At 32.8% G+C, this 18713-nt stretch overlaps 1 protein-coding gene across 1 annotated transcript; it reads right to left on the bottom strand.

Moving 5' to 3' along the window:
* Positions 1-2516: 2516 nt before the first annotated feature.
* LOC131632570 (protein NUCLEAR FUSION DEFECTIVE 4-like) lies at positions 2517-6001 on the bottom strand. The gene is made up of 2 exons (XM_058903309.1): positions 4702-6001; positions 2517-3107 (listed from the first exon to the last, which is right to left on the bottom strand). The coding sequence occupies exons 1-2, from the start codon at positions 5817-5819 to the stop codon at positions 2687-2689; spliced, it is 1539 nt and encodes a 512-aa protein (XP_058759292.1). The 5' UTR covers positions 5820-6001; the 3' UTR covers positions 2517-2686.
* Between the last annotated feature and the right edge of the window lie 12712 nt (positions 6002-18713).

The following is an 18713-nucleotide window of genomic DNA, read 5'->3' as shown; positions in this document are numbered from 1 at the left end:
GTTGTCGTAGAACCTATGGTCAATGTTGATAAGTTGTATTGTGATGTATTGTGAGGTGAATTATTGTTGTATGATGATGCAACATAGTGACGTGATTGTGAAGTGATGCATTCTTATGAATGATGATGATTTTGTTGTTGTTGTAGTTCGACATTATATTGATAATGTTCGATGGTGATTTAGACGATGTTGTGACGTATTACTTATGTGTGTTGTGTTTGTGTGGATGTTACATTTATTGAGTCACATCCATTGCATAAAGAGACGGTGGCCTTAATGGCAAAAGCGACGATGGCCTTGATGGCAAATAGCGACGGTGTGCCCAATGGCAAATTTTGAGACGGTGGGAGTTTTACTCCAAATGGTACCACATGCATTTGCATAAGTCGAGTCACATGTGAATTGCATACTTATTTGATTATGTTTGTGGTGATGTGTTGACTTGATGATGAGATGTTTGTCGGGATGTGTTGGAATCTTACTTGTGAATTGCATATATTGTCATGGTTGATTGTTGACATTGTTGCCATTTCATAAGTTGAATATGTTATTTGAATTGTCGAGACGGTGATATGTTGTTGTGACGTGATGTTAGTATAATTGTGAATTTGAATATGTTGGCTTTACTGATTAATGATATTGTTGCCGTTTTGAAAGTTGTATTATATTGATAAGTTGTTTTGCGATGAAAATCGTTGTAAGATGTTATGAGATGCGAAGTGGTGAAATTATGTATGATCTATATCTCCTATATTATTTATCATGCATTCCTTTATATTGTAAGATATCTCACCCCTTTGCTGATATTTCCCCTACCATGGGAAATGGGCAGGTACTCAAGATTAGTCGTGGATGTTCGAGGTTATTGATGTGAAGTCTTTATGTTGCTTTATGGCAAGTCGAGTTGGTGTTCATTGCTCTGATACGTAGCACTCGGGGGGATTAGTCGTTATTACTTGATTGTTGTATTCCATGATGACATTTGTGTTAAGTTGAATTAAAAGATATTTACAAGTTGAAATTGGAAGATGTTGGATAAAGTCTTGTTTTCCGAATGCTATATATCTTTGTTGATTACAATATGAGTATGTTTGTTTGGTTAAGTCGAAATGTGACATCCCATCGTTTGATGAATATTTTTTAATGCACTCTGATTTTCGCTTATAACTGCGGGGTAGAATTGGGGTGTTACAATATTGGTATCAGAGCCCGGTTGGTCTGTCCGGCCAATGTTGTCTAATGTTGTTTATTCCCACGAAAAATAAAAGAAGAGTCAGTTCGTATCCCACGAAAAAAACCGAGGACGACAGCAGCATTAGAACAACAACAACAAGAAGGAGAAGAAGAAGAAGAAGAAGAAGAAGAAGAAGAAGAAGAAGAAGAAGAAGAAGAAGAAGAAGAAGAAGAAGAAGAAGAAGAAGAAGAAGAAGAAGAACAACAACAACAACAACAACAACAACAACAACAACAACAACAACAACAACAACAATAAGAAGAAGAAGAAGAACAACAACAACAACAATAGCAAGAAGAAGAAGAAGAAGAAGAACAACAACAACAACAACAACAACCACAACAAGAACAACAAGATCAACAAAACAACAACAATAAAAACAACAAGAACAACAATAACAAACAAAAGAAGAACAACAACTAACATTGCTAACTCGAATCCATACTTTTCTTGTCTCATTCAAGTTGAAGAAGAGATGATGTAGTTCTAAAAATTGTTAATGAAAGAAATGATGTTTTCGAGTTTTGTTTATGAAAGAAATGATGTTTTTGAGTTTGGTTTAGTGGAGGAATAGAGTGTAGTAAATGAAAAATTATGTTTAGAGGTAGAAGATGAAATTCATCTAAGTTGAAAGTTTGTTTAAGTTTTAGGTTTCACGCGGATCACTAATAGTAGTGTCTTGAGCGCTGATAATCACTGAATGGGCGGCTAGGATTTGTTTAAAGACAGTGAAGAAACTCAATATGGGTGTTACATGCAACAATAGTTATATTAAATAATTGTTGTTGTACATCTTTTTATATATAAAAAATGCAGTAGTAGAACAACAACAACAACAACAATAAAAACAAGATTCGAACTCATGAGAATGTGCTACATACAACAACGATTGTACTAAACAATTGTTGTTGTATGTGGTTTGATAAAATATAAAAAAATGTAGCAGTAGAACATCAATAACAACAAGATTCGAACTCATGACGATACGTCACTTTTCACCACTTTTAAAAGTTCCAACCGTGGTGAAAAGTAGGCTTAAAAATTAAAATAAAAGAAAACTATTCAATTGAATAGATTCTACCATAATAAATTCTTTAGCCGTCGTGAAATAAAATTCGTTGGTGTTGCAAAAAAATACTTTTTATAGTACTAGTTAGTATCATACATGAGTTTTTTTACTAGTAGATTAGTTATTCCTACATGAGTTTTTTTCCTAGCAGATTAATAATTCCTACCATATCTTACTTGAGTCAATAATGATACTTTTCAAGTCAAACAAACTTATACACATTATAACGCTAGTGTACCATAAAAATAATATCTAACTACATCTAGATACATTAAATTGGTGTAAAATCAAGGTGAGATCAATTGGGAGATACAACTACAATCCATTCTATGTCATATTGAAAAAGATGTATAGTACTAATATAAGTAAACAAAAATGTCACCCTATTGGTTTTGTGAGTAAAATTTGCGAGTCCTAAAATATAGAATCAAAGCCAATAAAGTCCCAAGGCAACAGAAGGAACCCCAAATGATAAAAGTGTTACTAAAACATTCCATGCCCATGCATTTTCCATGTCCATTTTCTTTCTTACGGTAGATAAGTGCAGCTGAGTAACCAAATAAAAAAGATCCAATTGGAATATTAGCCACAACCACATTATGGTTTACAGAGAAATTCTTAGTTCCAAATAGTTCAGTGGTTGTGGAAATAGCAGTGGAAGTGATTACTCCAGTTGAGACTCCAATCACAGCTGTGCTTATGTAAAGAGCAATGTCAGTTTTGTTGAGAAGTAAGAAGAATGCACCTGCTGTTGGTGCCATTACTGCCACCATTGAGGCAGGTCTTGAAATTGTACGTTTTCCCCTGAAATTAAAATAATTGTTATTCTCATTCCTAAGACAATGAAAGTAGATAATAAAAAAATTTTAGAAAAAATATTAAACAGATTCTTTTTCAAATATATTAAATAACTGATGTATTTAATATAGAAAAATGCTAATTGTTAAGAAAACATAAAAATAAGAAAGACAAGAATAAATCTCAATCATTTATTATCACCACCACCGTATGATTCCTATTAAAAATAAAATTAAATTAAAATTTTCCCTATAATATAGTGACATGTGTTCATTCTTGCATTCCTTCTCCAATTTCCTTCATACTAAATAGCATTACTCTTTAATATATGTCTACTGATTAACTATTTTGAGATGGAAGAGTAAATATTAACTTTCATATGAAATTGGAAGCTTTTAATTTTGATGGTTTGATTGTCTTCATCAATGTAGATCAACCAACATTTCTATTATCATTATTTCCATTAAATGGAAACATAAATGCAATGTTTCAGTCGGTATTTCATTTCATTATGTTTTTTTTTGTAAAAAAAATGTCTGTCAGTCGGTATTTTATTTCACTATGTTAAATTTTATTTTTTTTATAAATCGAGTTTCATCCGCGCATAATAGTAAAAAATAATCTCCAATGTCGGGTAGGACAGTAATAAACAATAAAATACTCTTTCAAAAAATTTAACACGGTTATAGGTTCAGAATTCAGTATACATATAAGATATATATTTAAATTAAAAGAAACACTTATTATCTCAACCAAATATTATTATTAAAACATTATAGCTTTTGTTGTTTAGTCTACAAATAACTACTTTCTTCTATCTCACTCTTATAAAAAGAATATTTTTTATATTTATTGAATAATTAATATATCTAACCTAGATCAGAAATAATATATTGTTATTCAGTAAATTTAAAAACTATTTTTTTTAGGGTTAAATATGTTTTTGATTCGTATAAAATTATCAAATTTTATTTTTGATTTCTATTTAAAAATGACATGTGTCGATCCCTACAAAATTATTATGCACGTAGTTTTAGTCTCTAATGTTAAACCGATGTATATTGAATGGTTATTTTACAGACATGTTATGAACGTTATAAAAAGCTTCTTAAAAAAAAGATTTTATTTTTAAATCGATATTTGCATTATTTTTATCATTATCTTTTGAAATTTAAAAAATTCATATTTAATTTTTCATGTTAAAAAATTCTATAATTTAATAAAGAAATATTATGTAATATTTTAAACTAGTATAAAAAAAATTATTCAAAAATTTTAAAGTTTAAGGATAATAAAACAGTTTCAAAATTTTAAAAACTAACAAGAACTAAAACTGCACGCACAAAAATTTTATAGTTATTAAACTGCACGCACAAAAATTTTATAGATATTAAAATATGTTAATTTTTAATATGGCCAAAAATATATTTAATTTTTTTTAAATAGCAATCTTTTTTATTATAATAATATTGAAGTAAGTATGATTTAAGTTGCATAAGACATATCAACCGCATTTCTTTACTATATAAAAAACTAACAAAATTATAAGTGTGAAAGAAATTTAAAACAAGTAAAAGGCATAGAAATTGTTCCAAATTACCTGTAAAAGTAGTCTAGAAGAGATGGAATGAGACGACCAAAGAATCCAAAAGAAGAAGACAAAGACACCAAATATGAAGTTGCAGAGCAACCTCTTGATTCAGCTATTTGTCCCAAATTGTTGAGAAATACTAAACCAATTGTTGCACCAAAAAAATACACAAAGAAATATAACCAGAAATTCATTCTCTTCAACATTAACTTCACACCAATTTCTTCCATAACACAACCATCTTCAACTTCACTCTCTTTCTCATAACTCTCTATCCTCTCTTTGTTAATATTCTCCTCCATGGTAAAATGGTAGATTCTTAGTTTTTCTCTTTTCTTATGCAATGATTCAACTATCTCCTTGGTTTTCACACAAATTGGGAGTAGAAGAGGTAAGAGAAGAGATACTAGAATACCAATAAGAACACCAAGTGATGAAATTTTGTTTGTGAAAACTTGCAAGCTGCTAATCACAGCATATATTCCAGTGGCTATTGTAATAATAAACATCAAAGCAAAAACAACACTAAAATGCTTTGAACTTTTCACTTCAGTTTCTCTTACTATAGGTGCTAATACTAAGCAAACAGCTACAGGTACTATAGAGTTCAAGAAAAGAAAAGTTTTAGCTTTATTGTATGGAGAAACAACATCAGCAATATTTGTATAAATCTTTGCACTTAATCCTTGATAACTAGTTGTTAATCCGACCGCGACCTGGCGATCGGATAGAAAGTTTCGTATGGCAACAACATAACAGACAGTGTTGATCCAACAAATGCTATTGCCAGCAAGAAATGTTAGGAAGAAGACATGCCAATATGATAGATAAGAAATTTGGTTGGTTATGAAGAGATATTGTACACCATAACCGATTAGTCCGAGAAACGAACCGATGATGAGGACGAGCCAGAGCGGGAGGTAAATGGCAGCAAGGCCGGAAAACCAACCAAAAAGCTTGCCAGCATCAGATGCAAAAGCAAGGTTGTTGAGTTCAATTTGTGAAATGGAGAGAAGCTGTTTTAGCTGGGAAGAATAAGCTGGGAAGTTTGTGTTTGTTCCATTTATGACTTGGAGCCAAATGATGCCAACTAGGCTAAGCCATTGAAGAGAAGAAGAAGAAGGCATTGTGAAGAAGATTGATAACTAAAATTTTAAGCTGGTAAGAGAGGTTATATGGTGTGGTGTGGTGTGTGAAGGATTAAATGTTGATAAGAAAAAAGAATGGGCTAGATGATTAAGGTAGGCAACAAAGTCAAGAAATTAATATGGTGACACATAAAATCGAATAACGTGGCTGTACCTGTATGTGTAAGATGTTGTTTTTGTATTATGGACATTAATTTATACTACTCATCATTCTTATAAACAAATTTTACTTTTTAAATTAGTTAAATAACTTATAAATTTGGTTTATATTAACTTAGATATATCCGTTATTTAATATATTAATTATTCAACTTTAAAAATTAAATTTTTATTTATAATAGAAATCCGAGAACATTAAATAATATGCGCAAAGAGGATATATAGTTTATATAAAAAAAAATTGATAAATAATATATATTATAATAGTAACCATTGAAATAAATAGAAATTAAACGACAAGGGCGTTCCAATATAAAACTCAGAATTACAATATGGTAAGACGGACATCAAATTGATACTTTAATAATGGTGTTGATCATAATCTTAACATGAGCTCAGATATGATTGATGCTTTGGTACGACACTGGGGGTAGTAACTGCAAACAATTTGGTGTTCAAGTTAGTAGTTATTAGAGGCGGGCATGATTGCTTAGGCCTTTTTATCAGGTAGGTGGAGTAGCCAGAGTCGTCTCAAGTCTTTGGAGGCTCCATGTAGGTCAGCCACAGTTTAACCATGGAAAAACAAATAGAGGCCATATATACTCACTATTTAATCTAGTAAATATTTTATGAGGCCCTATTTAGGTATAATTTAACTCTGACAAATTTGAGGCCCTGTGCGGTGTTAGGAGTAAATTAATGGTAAATTCATGTGTTAATAGAAGTAATTTAGTCTCCAAACCAATGCAGAATGTGATAAATCCATAGGTTTTTATTAAGAATTGAACTGAACAAGTTGAGTTCGTGCGTAAAGCAAATCGAATCACTTGTGGGTGTTATTGTTGCAGGTTTAGAGCTGAATTGAAGCTTGAGAAGAACATGAGGAGGAAAGAGAGCTGGAAGTCTCAAAGGCAGAAGAAAAAGATGGAAGTTGCAAAGGGCGCGCCGCGGAAGTCCTGTGAGGCGCCGCAAAAATATCTCTGTTTTGAAGCGCGCCGCGCCAGTCCGATGCCGCGCCGCGGCCTCGGCGTTAAAAGCCCAAAACTTCTATTTAAAAGCCCTAGCTTCCAAGAGAAAAATAACTTTGGGAAGAGCGAAATTAGGAGAGCAATCTGAAGGTGCAGCCACAATCATCAATTGAAGACCAATTCTCTATCAAGCGAAGACATTCCTTTGATGAAGATGAATTCTTCCATTAATCTTTGTGTGTTCTTCATGTCTATGGAGAGCTAAACCCCTCGTGTTGAATCTAAGGTAGTAGTTAACCTATGAATATACAATACCATTAATTAATTCCTGTGAACAATTGTTTGAATTCATTATCAATAAGAAATCCTGTTTTTATTCTTAAATTATCGTTGAATCTTTGATCGAAAGAAAGGATTTAACTTTTGCCCTAGGTTACTATATTGATTCAATACCAATTCGCAGAGATGGAATTGGGATTGAGTTTTCATAATTATCGTTCTTAATTACTATTATCGATATTGATATTTGGAGAGATCGAATCCCATACCGGTAAAAGTTATCTAATTTGATTTGCAGACATGGAATCTTATTTGAGGATAAGTGAAGATAATGATTTAAAAGATTGTTCAATTGTGAATTAAGTAATAATTGTATAGGAGTAGGTTGATGAACCCTAAGGTTCAACATATTTCTCTAATCATTAACAACAGTTCATTACTCGCTTTTAATTTATTGTTTACTTTTGATATTATTAAAATCATAAAATAAATCAACTCAATTTTCCTAACTCAAAATAAACAACTATAGAACGGCAGTGATATTAACCAATCCCTGTGGATACGATATATTACCGAAAATATTTACCCACAAATACTTTCAACAAATTGGCGCCGTTGCCGGGGATTGGTGTCAATATTGCACGCATTGCAATAGTTCTTATTTTAAGTTTTAAATTTTATTTTCTTTATATTGGTTGTTTCACGTGTTTGTTAGTTTGTGCAGCAATTCGTGTATGCGCAGCAAAGTTCCCAGTGACCAACTTCTTTTTGATCCCGAGATCGAAAGGACTGCTAGGAGGCTAAATAGCAAGGCACGAAGAAGAGCAAGCATAGCAAAGACAAGAGACAACGCAGCTGCGTCATCGTCACAACAACTCGAAACAATTGACGAGTCGCAAGAAGGACTCTTCTTTCACGAACTATTTGAGGAAGAAGAAACAGAAGTTACTAGGCAACCGATTGCTGTTATAATGGCTGCCCCTGGACCATGTGCAAACAGTCCAAGACTTAATCCGCAGTTCGCCAGAACTGCCGCCAACGGGCGAACGTCAGAATTGAAGACCGGTATCATCCAGTTGATATGTGCAAGTCCTTTCGCCGGATTGGACCACGAAGACCCTTATACACATCTGACTAGATTCTATGAGTTAGCATGTACAACTGGTGTAGCTCAAGCTGATGAAGAAGCATTGTTTAAGAGGTTGTTCCCACACTCTTTACTATCTAAAGCCAAAGATTGGTATCTGGATCAACCCGAAGCAGTGATGACTAATTGGAACACATTAGAAGAAAAATTTCTGGAAAGGTTTTACTCTCAAAACCGATTCTTCGAAGCAAAAACAGCAATAGCAGTATTTTCTCAAGGTAGTAATGAATCTTTGAATGAAGCATGGGAAAGGTATAAAGCTATGTTGAGAAAGTGCAAAGGACACGGTTTTACAGACGTTGATCAAATCCATATGTTCCGTAACGGTCTCACAGCTACAAACAAGACACTCTTGGACGCCACAGCTGGTGGTTCACTCATGTCCAAAACACCTGAGGAAGCTACTCAGATAATAGAGCGAATGGCTCTAAATGATCGTCAAGGCAACCATGATCGAACGGTAAGAGATAAGAAACCCGGAGTGTTGGAGCTGAACAACAGTGATGCTCTACTTGCTCAGAATAAATTGCTAACTTCACAAGTGGAAATTTTGACACAACAAATGTCCAAACTACCACAACAACTTAAGGAGCTGAACGGGATATCCAATTCTTATCAGGTTGCGAAGTGTGAATTATGCAAGGGCAATCATCAAACAGGATTCTGTCCACCAGTCCTAGAAGAAGAAGTAAACTACATGAACAACACTCAAGGACCAAGGCAGAATCAATACCAAAGTCAGCCATATCAACAGAATTATCCTCCGAGGAATAACAACCAAGGATATCAACAAAGACCCAACAATCAAGGGTATCAACAACAAACTTTTCAACCATACACTCAACCGCCACCACAACAACAAGGAGGACAATCTAAGTTAGAAGAGACCATGAATCAATTCATGCAAATGTCAATGACAAATCAGAAGAACCAGGAAGCTGCAATTAAAAATCTGGAAACTCAAGTAGGGCAACTGGCTAAACAAATTGCAGCTACTCAGTCAAAGGCAGCATTCTCCGCCAACACTCAAGAAAATCCTAAAGAGCAGTGTAACGCAGTGGTAACGAGAACACGCCACCAAGGCGAGGGCAATGAAGTTGAAAGTAATGATACCGAAAAAAGAAATACTAATCATGCTGCAGAAGATGAGGAGAATGATAATATAGTGAGTACCATGAACAAAGAGGCTGAAAGAGACATAAAGGAGAAAAGAAAAAGCGGCAAGAAAACGAAGGTAGATCATGCGATACCCAGCCAACATTTACCATACCCCCACGCTCCGTCAAAGTCAGACAATGCCAGGCAATATAACAGGTTTATGAGCATCTTCAAGCAACTCCATATAAACATACCGTTGGCTGAAGCATTAGAGCAAATGCCCAAATACGCAAAGTTTATGAAGAACATGCTCACAAAGAAAAAGAGATGCACTGACGAAAAAACGGTGGTGCTTGATGCTCAATGTAGTGCTATAATCCAAAGAACTACTCCAAGAAAGGAATCCGATCCGGGGCGAGTAACCTTACCATTAAATATTGGAGGTAATTTCACTGGCGATGGGTTAATTGATCTGGGGTCGAGCATCAACCTAATCCCTTTATCCATTGTCAAGAAGCTAGGGAATATTGTGATGAAGCCCACTAGTATGACTTTACAATTGGCCGACAAGTCTATCACTTCACCCTATGGAGTGATTCAAGATCTGCTAATTAAAGTAGACAAATTCTTTTTCCCGGTAGACTTTGTGGTTGTTGACATGGAAGAAGATCATGAGGTACCTGTGATTCTAGGAAGGCCATTCATGAAAACCGCTCGGATGATGATTGATCTGGATGAAGGGATCATGAAAATAAGGGTGCAAGATGAAGAGGTAAAGTTTACTCTGTTCAAGGCCAAGAAGCATCTTAAGAACAAGAGTGATATCTTCCAAATCGATACAACTAAGGGAGCAACCAAGAAAGACAAAAATCAACCTCCGAGCTACTTCCAAGTTGGACAAGAGGTACTCCTGTGCAACTCAAAACTAAGATGTCTCTCGGGTAAAGCAACAACAAAATGGTCTGGACCACTGATAGTAAAAGATATATGCGACCACGGTGCCATTATGGTAGAGAATCCACTGACAAAAGAGAGGAGAACCGTTAATGGAAAACGGTTAAAAGATTTCTTCGGGGGAGTGGAGCAACATGCACCATTTTTAGTTCCTTGAAAGCATGAACCGTCGAGCCATGCGACGTTAAACGAAGCACTTCGTGGGAGGTAACCCACACTTCTAATGTTTTATTTTGTTTTGTTTATTTTTATTTCAGGAAATAATAAGGGAACCTTTCTGGTGAAAGCTAGGAAGAGGCAATTGATATTGCAATTCCCTCTGTGAGTCAACCTTCTCGGGACTTGTTACAAAACATTGAGGTCAATGTTTAGTTCAAGTTTGGGGGTGGATTTACTCTTTTGCATTTTTCAATTTTATGCTTGTATGTTTGTTATTTGCTCCCAGTTAGAGTAAGTAGTCCCATAACAAAACGAGAATCTCAAGCGAAGTATCAACAATGAAGCAACATGTATGAAAGTGGTAGGAAGTGAATGTTCAGAATTTTTCAGTTTCACTCTCTTTTTCAATAAGTAACAAAGCAGGTATGAATTTTCAAACTCAAACTCTTAATGTGTGCAATGAAACTTAAGGTGTTAGTAAATACTGTCAGAAGTTCTTTATGGTACATTGTTTATTGGATCAGCTTAGCCTTAACCATTGTGAGGAAAGCTTTCCATTGTTTACTATATGCAGGAGACCATCAATTATTTTGATGTGTTTGTATCATGCTAAACCGGTTGTTGCATCGTCTGTGGAAATCTGTGAAAGTGATTTAGGCAATTGTTTGAATCTGAGAGTTCTTTTAGCCTATTCTAAACATGCAACTTAATTTCTTCTGTGAGAGTGTGATCTTTTGCAAACCATTCTTTGAGCCTGAGGTCAAGATAAGCATCATAATATGCACCAAGGAAAATACCTGGTGAGTTTTGATCTCAATAAAAAGTTTTGTTCTGGATCATCAACCATAAAATTTGGTGATGTGTTTTCTCTTTGACCCTTTTTAGAAAGTAGGGGAGCATTCATATAATCTGAATACAGGTTGATCTCCAAGTTGGGGAGAGTCACAGTCAAAAGAAGAGTAAGTACTTATGGTAATCGGTGAAAGAAAAAAAGTCGTAGCTTGAAAAAAAAAGAGAAGTAACAACGTTTGAATATAACGATTGTTGAAAAAAAAAGTGAAAACGAAGAATCAAGCTACGAATGAATGGAAAAAGATGGACAGGTAAAGGAATTAGAGTTTTAGAGAAAAAGAAATAAGTTATGAATTGGATGCTTCCCTATATTAGGAACAACCCTTGATTATCTTCTTTTCTTTGAATCTAAACCACATTACAACCACAGAAAGACCTTCTGATTCTCAGATTCCACAGTACTTGATGCTAGCAATTTGGTGAACGTATGATATGGATTTTTGTTGATTTAATTGTTTGGATGAGTGTTTAACCCCTCTTTGAGTCATCATATTTTCTGATAAGAGTGATTAGTGCTGGTTCAAGCAATTATGTAGTGTTTTGAACTTCTGGAGGTAATTTGCTTTCAAAGTTTGTCTCATGTGTATATTCTGAGTTTGCAGGTAGAAGAGGAGTATTTGACTTAATTACTGGATTGAACCACTTGAGAAAAACTTTTTGAAAAACTTGTTGCATGATTGTCGGTAAACTTTGCTGGAGGTAAGTAATTTTGTTTAGGGACAAACAAAACTCTAAGTTGGGGAGAGTTTGTTAGGAGTAAATTAATGGTAAATTCATGTGTTAATAGAAGTAATTTAGTCTCCAAACCAATGCAGAATGTGATAAATCCATAGGTTTTTATTAAGAATTGAACTGAACAAGTTGAGTTCGTGCGTAAAGCAAATCGAATCACTTGTGGGTGTTATTGTTGCAGGTTTAGAGCTGAATTGAAGCTTGAGAAGAACATGAGGAGGAAAGAGAGCTAGAAGTCTCAAAGGCAGAAGAAAAAGATGGAAGTTGCAAAGGGCGCGCCGCGGAATTCCTGTGAGGCGCCGCGAAAATATCTCTGTTTTGAAGCGCGCCGCGCCAGTCCGATGCCGCGCCGCGGCCTCGGCGTTAAAAGCCCAAAACTTCTATTTAAAAGCCCTAGCTTCCAAGAGAAAAATAACTTTGGGAAGAGCGAAATTAGGAGAGCAATCTGAAGGTGCAGCCACAATCATCAATTGAAGACCAATTCTCTATCAAGCGAAGACATTCCTTTGATGAAGATGAATTCTTCCATTAATCTTTGTGTGTTCTTCATGTCTATGGAGAGCTAAACCCCTCGTGTTGAATCTAAGGTAGTAGTTAACCTATGAATATACAATACCATTAATTAATTCCTGTGAACAATTGTTTGAATTCATTATCAATAAGAAATCTTGTTTTTATTCTTAAATTATCGTTGAATCTTTGATCGAAAGAAAGGATTTAACTTTTGCCCTAGGTTACTATATTGATTCAATACCAATTCGCAGAGATGGAATTGGGATTGAGTTTTCATAATTATCGTTCTTAATTACTATTATCGATATTGATATTTGGAGAGATCGAATCTCATACCGGTAAAAGTTATCTAATTTGATTTGCAGACATGGAATCTTATTTGAAGATAAGTGAAGATAATGATTTAAAAGATTGTTCAATTGTGAATTAAGTAATAATTGTATAGGAGTAGGTTGATGAACCCTAAGGTTCAACATATTTCTCTAATCATTAACAACAGTTCATTACTCGCTTTTAATTTATTGTTTACTTTTGATATTATTAAAATCATAAAATAAATCAACTCAATTTTCCTAACTCAAAATAAACAACTATAGAACGACAGTGATATTAACCAATCCCAGTGGATACGATATATTACCGAAAATATTTACCCACAAATACTTTCAACATGCGGTAGCTCGCTTTGCACGCCCTCAAAGACGGTCTTGAGTAGCCCCCCAAGCCTTTGCTGATGAGAAGAGTGTAGTGTCTCATTGGGTTCGGGGACTTTGATTATGATTTACATTTTGTGTCTCTGATTTTATCGGCATCCTATCATTTCTAAGAATAAGTTCTCAGCCAAGACGTAAAATTCCCCTTCTCCGAACTAAGGAATAGCCCTTGATTCAAGGTGGATATAGAATCATTATCCATCAACTTTGATGGCTATTAGAGAAGTGGTGTACTGTCATTATGTTATTAATATCGGTCTACCAAGCGTAAAAGAAACTTGAAAGGGGACGATTTATTGAAAATAAGGGGTTGTGACTCTCACTCGGCCAAGCATATAAGCTTGGAGTGGGAGACCAACTTTCTTTCCTACATAATAAAAATATATTCTGGCCAATTCCAAATAAAAGCTTTACTCCATCACTATATAAGTTTATCAGTGGAAAATGAACTAAAATGGTCAAATTTGTTTGATCGGTTATCTGGGTCAGTCATGAACCCATTTGGGTGGAGTTAGGGGCTCATTTGTCTTTGCATTAGGGCCTTGATTAATGATCATTTTCACCAATTTGTTGTGCCAACAAACACAAAATGAAGAGTGACAATATTGAATGTTAGCACTTCAAGGAACTATAAGTTAGTTTAACTAATATAGATTATATTTTTCCATTTCTTGAATAGTAAGTGTGAAGATACTCTTCAACAGAACGGATGGGTCGAGTGAAGGAGCTTAGTTTTTGAGTTGTCTGGTCTTTTCTCGTCCCAACTAAAGAGCTAAGCGAGGGAGATGACTCTCTTAATATTGAAGTTATACTTATCCCCTATTTATCTACTAGAATGTTTAATGGTTTGTACATAATACTGCGTACAAAATTAGACATATAAGCTAATATGTATCATGAATCTCATAAATAAAACGGGTTTCCCTTGTAGGGAAACTACATGTGGCAGTGAGGATAAAATCATCCTCTCAGAGATTCCACACTTTAGGCTTGTTGTTTTCCATTATCTTTTGGTTCTTTTCTATAGCGGATTGTGTTCCTTATAAAGTTTTTCACTATTAGTTAATGTGAATCTTTTAACGAACATAGCATAAAAATGAGTAAGTTAAATATTTGAGCTACTATTCGACTGAGTCATGAGTGCATTGTGTCAGAATCACAAAAATAATGGTGTAACGTCATCTATTAAAAGTAAAGCAATTGCATTTATCTTAGTCGTTTAGGCATCAACTAGGTATTCACCTTTATAGGGTGTATAAGGTTGTGTGTCGTTGGAGGACGCATTAGGCTTTCTGCCTCTGTGACCGGTGTCCATTTTAAAGGAGGTAATGATTTTGTCATATGGATTGACAAGGAAATGGCCTATTATAATAGACACACTGGGTGAGACCATGGACTATTAACTGAATAGTTTATACATGTATTTTAGGTTTGTGTTGTTACGTTCGACTTTTTCCTCTAAGACGATTTCTCGCGTATTTACTATGTTATTTGTTAGTTGTCCATTCTTGGGTTGTGCCATATGAGGCTTATAGTATGAAGGGTCGGATATATGGGATTAGGGGTGTGTAAAATATCCGGTTGTAAGACCCATATCCAAATCCGTTTTAAATATCCGAATATAATTAAATGGTTATTAACATGTTTAGTTATTAATGAGTGGTTATTCATCCATATAATCCAGATATAATTAAATAGTTATTCACCAATTAAATTATTTTTGGATTCGGTTATAATTCGATTATTATTTAAAATTCAAAATTAATCCAAATATTTTAATTCAATTAAAAATAATATTTTCAAAATAAAAAATATTTTTAAAATTGGATTTTTTTTAAAAACAACAAACTATTATATATAATCATAACTAAATTTATAACCGACTTAATAATCAGTTTTGATTGAAATGTGATTATGGTTGTAAATTCAAACTATTTAAATAGTTTGAAAATGTTATGATTTGATCATAAACATCCCTATATGCCATAATATCCATAGAAAAATTTACACCATTTCCTAATAAACGTGTGTGACCCTATTATCATCTTTGAAGGAGGCCGCATTAGATTTTCTTCCATTGGAGACCGCATATCGCCTATGGATAAAATATCTAGCGTTATAAAGATTCATTTACCTTTAACTTACATGTATACGGTTGGTCGCACAAATTGTGCCATGTTACAACGTGCCCTAAAAAACAAAAGGCATTTGTGGTTTTCAAATGACTTCAAAAAATACTCGACATTTACATGTTAGTCGTGCTTAGATGTATTGTAATCAAATTTATAAAAGTAAATAAAATAAAATAGGTTCACTTTTCTGTTTGAGTTTATGGTATTTGTATTGTTCATCGCTTCCTTTCACAACCGGTCCTCCACGCCCTTGCCATTTAATAGGTAATTGTACGTTTTCAATACCAATTTCATGTTGAAACTATAATGATTAATCTCTCTATTATTTCAGACTAATGCTTCTCTTTTGAGACGTAATTTCATTTATATTATTGGTCCATGCCATAGAAGGTTTAGAGTGGATAAGACTGAAAACATTTAACTTTCCTTAAATAAGTTTTAGACATCCTTCAATGGACGCAATAGATGACCCTCTAGTGGACGTATTTCAATAATTATCATAAGTTTAATGTGTTAAATCTTACCATAAGCAATGTATATTTTATTATTATCATATTTTATTCCTATATTACATACGGGAAAATAGATTCTTGACAAATATATATATATATATATATATATATATATATATATATATATATATATATATATATATATATATATATATATATATATATATATATATATATATATATATATATAAAAGGAGGGATATTCTTACTCCACGAGTAAGTTATGAAGAATTATCATGAATATTGATTCTTTTCAATTTAATGCTTAAAAATTAATAAGTAATTAAATATGGAAAGAGAAAATAATATTCATTAATTTTAACCATTAGAGTGAGAAGAATCAATGGTCATGATGAAGAGTAAGTCTTGATAACTTACTCTTAGAGTAAGGATATCCCTCCTCATATATATATATATATATATATATATATATATATATATATATATATATATATATATATATATATATATATATATATATATTTTATAGGAAATTTTCATTGCATCCATATACCTTATTAGTGATCTCTAGCGAAATTTTTTTTTTCCCTCAGAATTCGGATATGCATCTCCAAACGTACCAAATTTATAATTTTGGGTGTTTTCGGAGATGTATATCTGAAATAATTCAATTTTTTGTGTTGGAATTTTTCAGATATGTATATTCAAAATAACTAAATATCTGTTAAAAAATTAAAACCAAAGTGAATCAACACAATTAATAGTAAAACTTATTGTATTAATTAAAATATATAATTAAATATATATCATTATAATCAAGATATAATAATAATATCAACCTATTAAATATTTAAATCAACACATTATTTTCATATAAAATTAATTAAAGAAAAAAACTAATATAAATTAAAACTTATAATGTTAATAGGAGGATATTTTTAACATGATAATTTCATTAATTATAATACATAATGGTGTAATGGTTTAAAAATTAATTATTTGTATAATTTAAAAAAAATTGTGACAAATAAATTATTACAAAATTAAAATTTTATTTAATCTATTTATTCCTTATTTATTACATTTTGTATTTAAGTTATTCTTTATTAATAATAATTTACTTAATTATATTATAACTATATTATAAATAAATATCTTTTTAAAATAAAATAAAAAAAATTGGGATATTGATTAATTCGGAGATGCATATCCTAATTAATCAATATTTCAAAATTTTCAATTTCTTTTGGTTTTTTTCGGATATGCATATCCGAAAAAAACACCTGACACTTTAAATCCAACGTTTAAATAAAAAAACGTGTGAAAAAGGGTGAGTTCGAATATGCATATTCGAAATGTTTGAAAATGTAAAATGGGTGCCTTCGGATATGCATATCCGAAGGGTATTTTGACGCTTTCATAGATGTCTTTCACCCTATATAGATGCAATGAAAAAATCTCTTAAATCATATATATCATGTGTGGGTGGAGTTCCAGAGAGCTAAAATTAGGGATAACAAAATAGATAGTCTGCTCCGTCTTAACTCTATCATAATAAGAATAGGGTAGACAAATCTACCAAATTAAAATGACATTAAAACCTAATCCGTCCTGCCAAGGTGGAAGGCAAACTTGCCTATTTTTTTTAATAGATTAATAATTTTTTTTACGATTCAATTAATTTTTTTTAGAATTTTTTAGAATTTTTTTAAAACATCTTATTAATAAATTTTATTTTAATAAATATTACATATATTTACAAATTAATGTTTAAAATAAAAACATCAAAAATTTAAATTATTAAAATTAGTTAAAAAATGACGGACTTAAGGTGGAACAGAATGAATGAATAGGCGAGACAGATTTTGACGAGCAACAAATTTTAATAGTGCGACCTTTAACCGATGATGGATTTTGACGGAACAGGGAATCAACATCCTAATCTAACCCACATTTTTAACGGATGCGCAGACCGACCGTGCAGACAAGCATGTTTCGACACCCCTAGTTTTAGAAAATAGTAACTTGTGTCATGCATTAATAGATTTACGTGGGCCACTTATGATCGTTTTGTAACCATATATTTTATGGACCTACTTTGAAATTAAGAATTACGTTCATGGTATATGGGAATTAACAATAAATTCTGTATCATATTGATGGACATGGAGACTCGTCAGCCATAACCGTAGGTGAACGTATTAACTATGCTCAAAATCGAGATGGAATAGTTTAAATTCTCCAAGCAAGAGATACCTTTATACCCTACATTTGATTTGACATGATAATATACGACAAATTTTTAACATTTGATATTGTTGCCTCATCATAACTAACACTGTTGAATTGGTTAACGTGGCTTACATTAACACCTCATGTACGGTTGTTCAATTCCCCATTTTTGAAGTTCCTAGTGGAACCATGTTCTTAAAATAAGTAGTGAATAAGCTTAAGATACTATGTAGTATGTATGTACGGGAGACTCACACGACATAAACATATGCCAAATCCATGCATATGACAACGTATGAGCTTTATTTTTTCATGTGCTTAATCCCATAAGTGGGGGTTTAGATTATGTATGTTTGTTAAGTTTGGTCTAACTTGACCTGATGTAGGTACTGGCCTAATGTGTGTAGGATTGAATTTGGAGTACTATTACTTTTTGGTAAAGTATGAATTTGGATTTTGTAC

The sequence above is a fragment of the Vicia villosa genome, unplaced genomic scaffold (assembly GCF_029867415.1).
Source record: "Vicia villosa cultivar HV-30 ecotype Madison, WI unplaced genomic scaffold, Vvil1.0 ctg.000966F_1_1, whole genome shotgun sequence".
Classification (NCBI taxonomy): Eukaryota; Viridiplantae; Streptophyta; class Magnoliopsida; order Fabales; family Fabaceae; genus Vicia; species Vicia villosa.
The sequence above is the reverse complement of the archived record's forward strand: the minus strand, read 5'-3'. Positions and strand labels throughout refer to the sequence as shown.

Coding starts and splice junctions, on each gene's coding strand:
- LOC131632570 (XM_058903309.1), bottom strand. CDS start 5,819: ATGCCTTCTTCTTCTTCTCTTCAATGGCTTAGCCTAGTTGGCATCATT. Junction 3,108..4,701: donor CTTCTAGACTACTTTTACAG/GTAATTTGGAAC, acceptor TTTTAATTTCAG/GGGAAAACGTACAATTTCAA.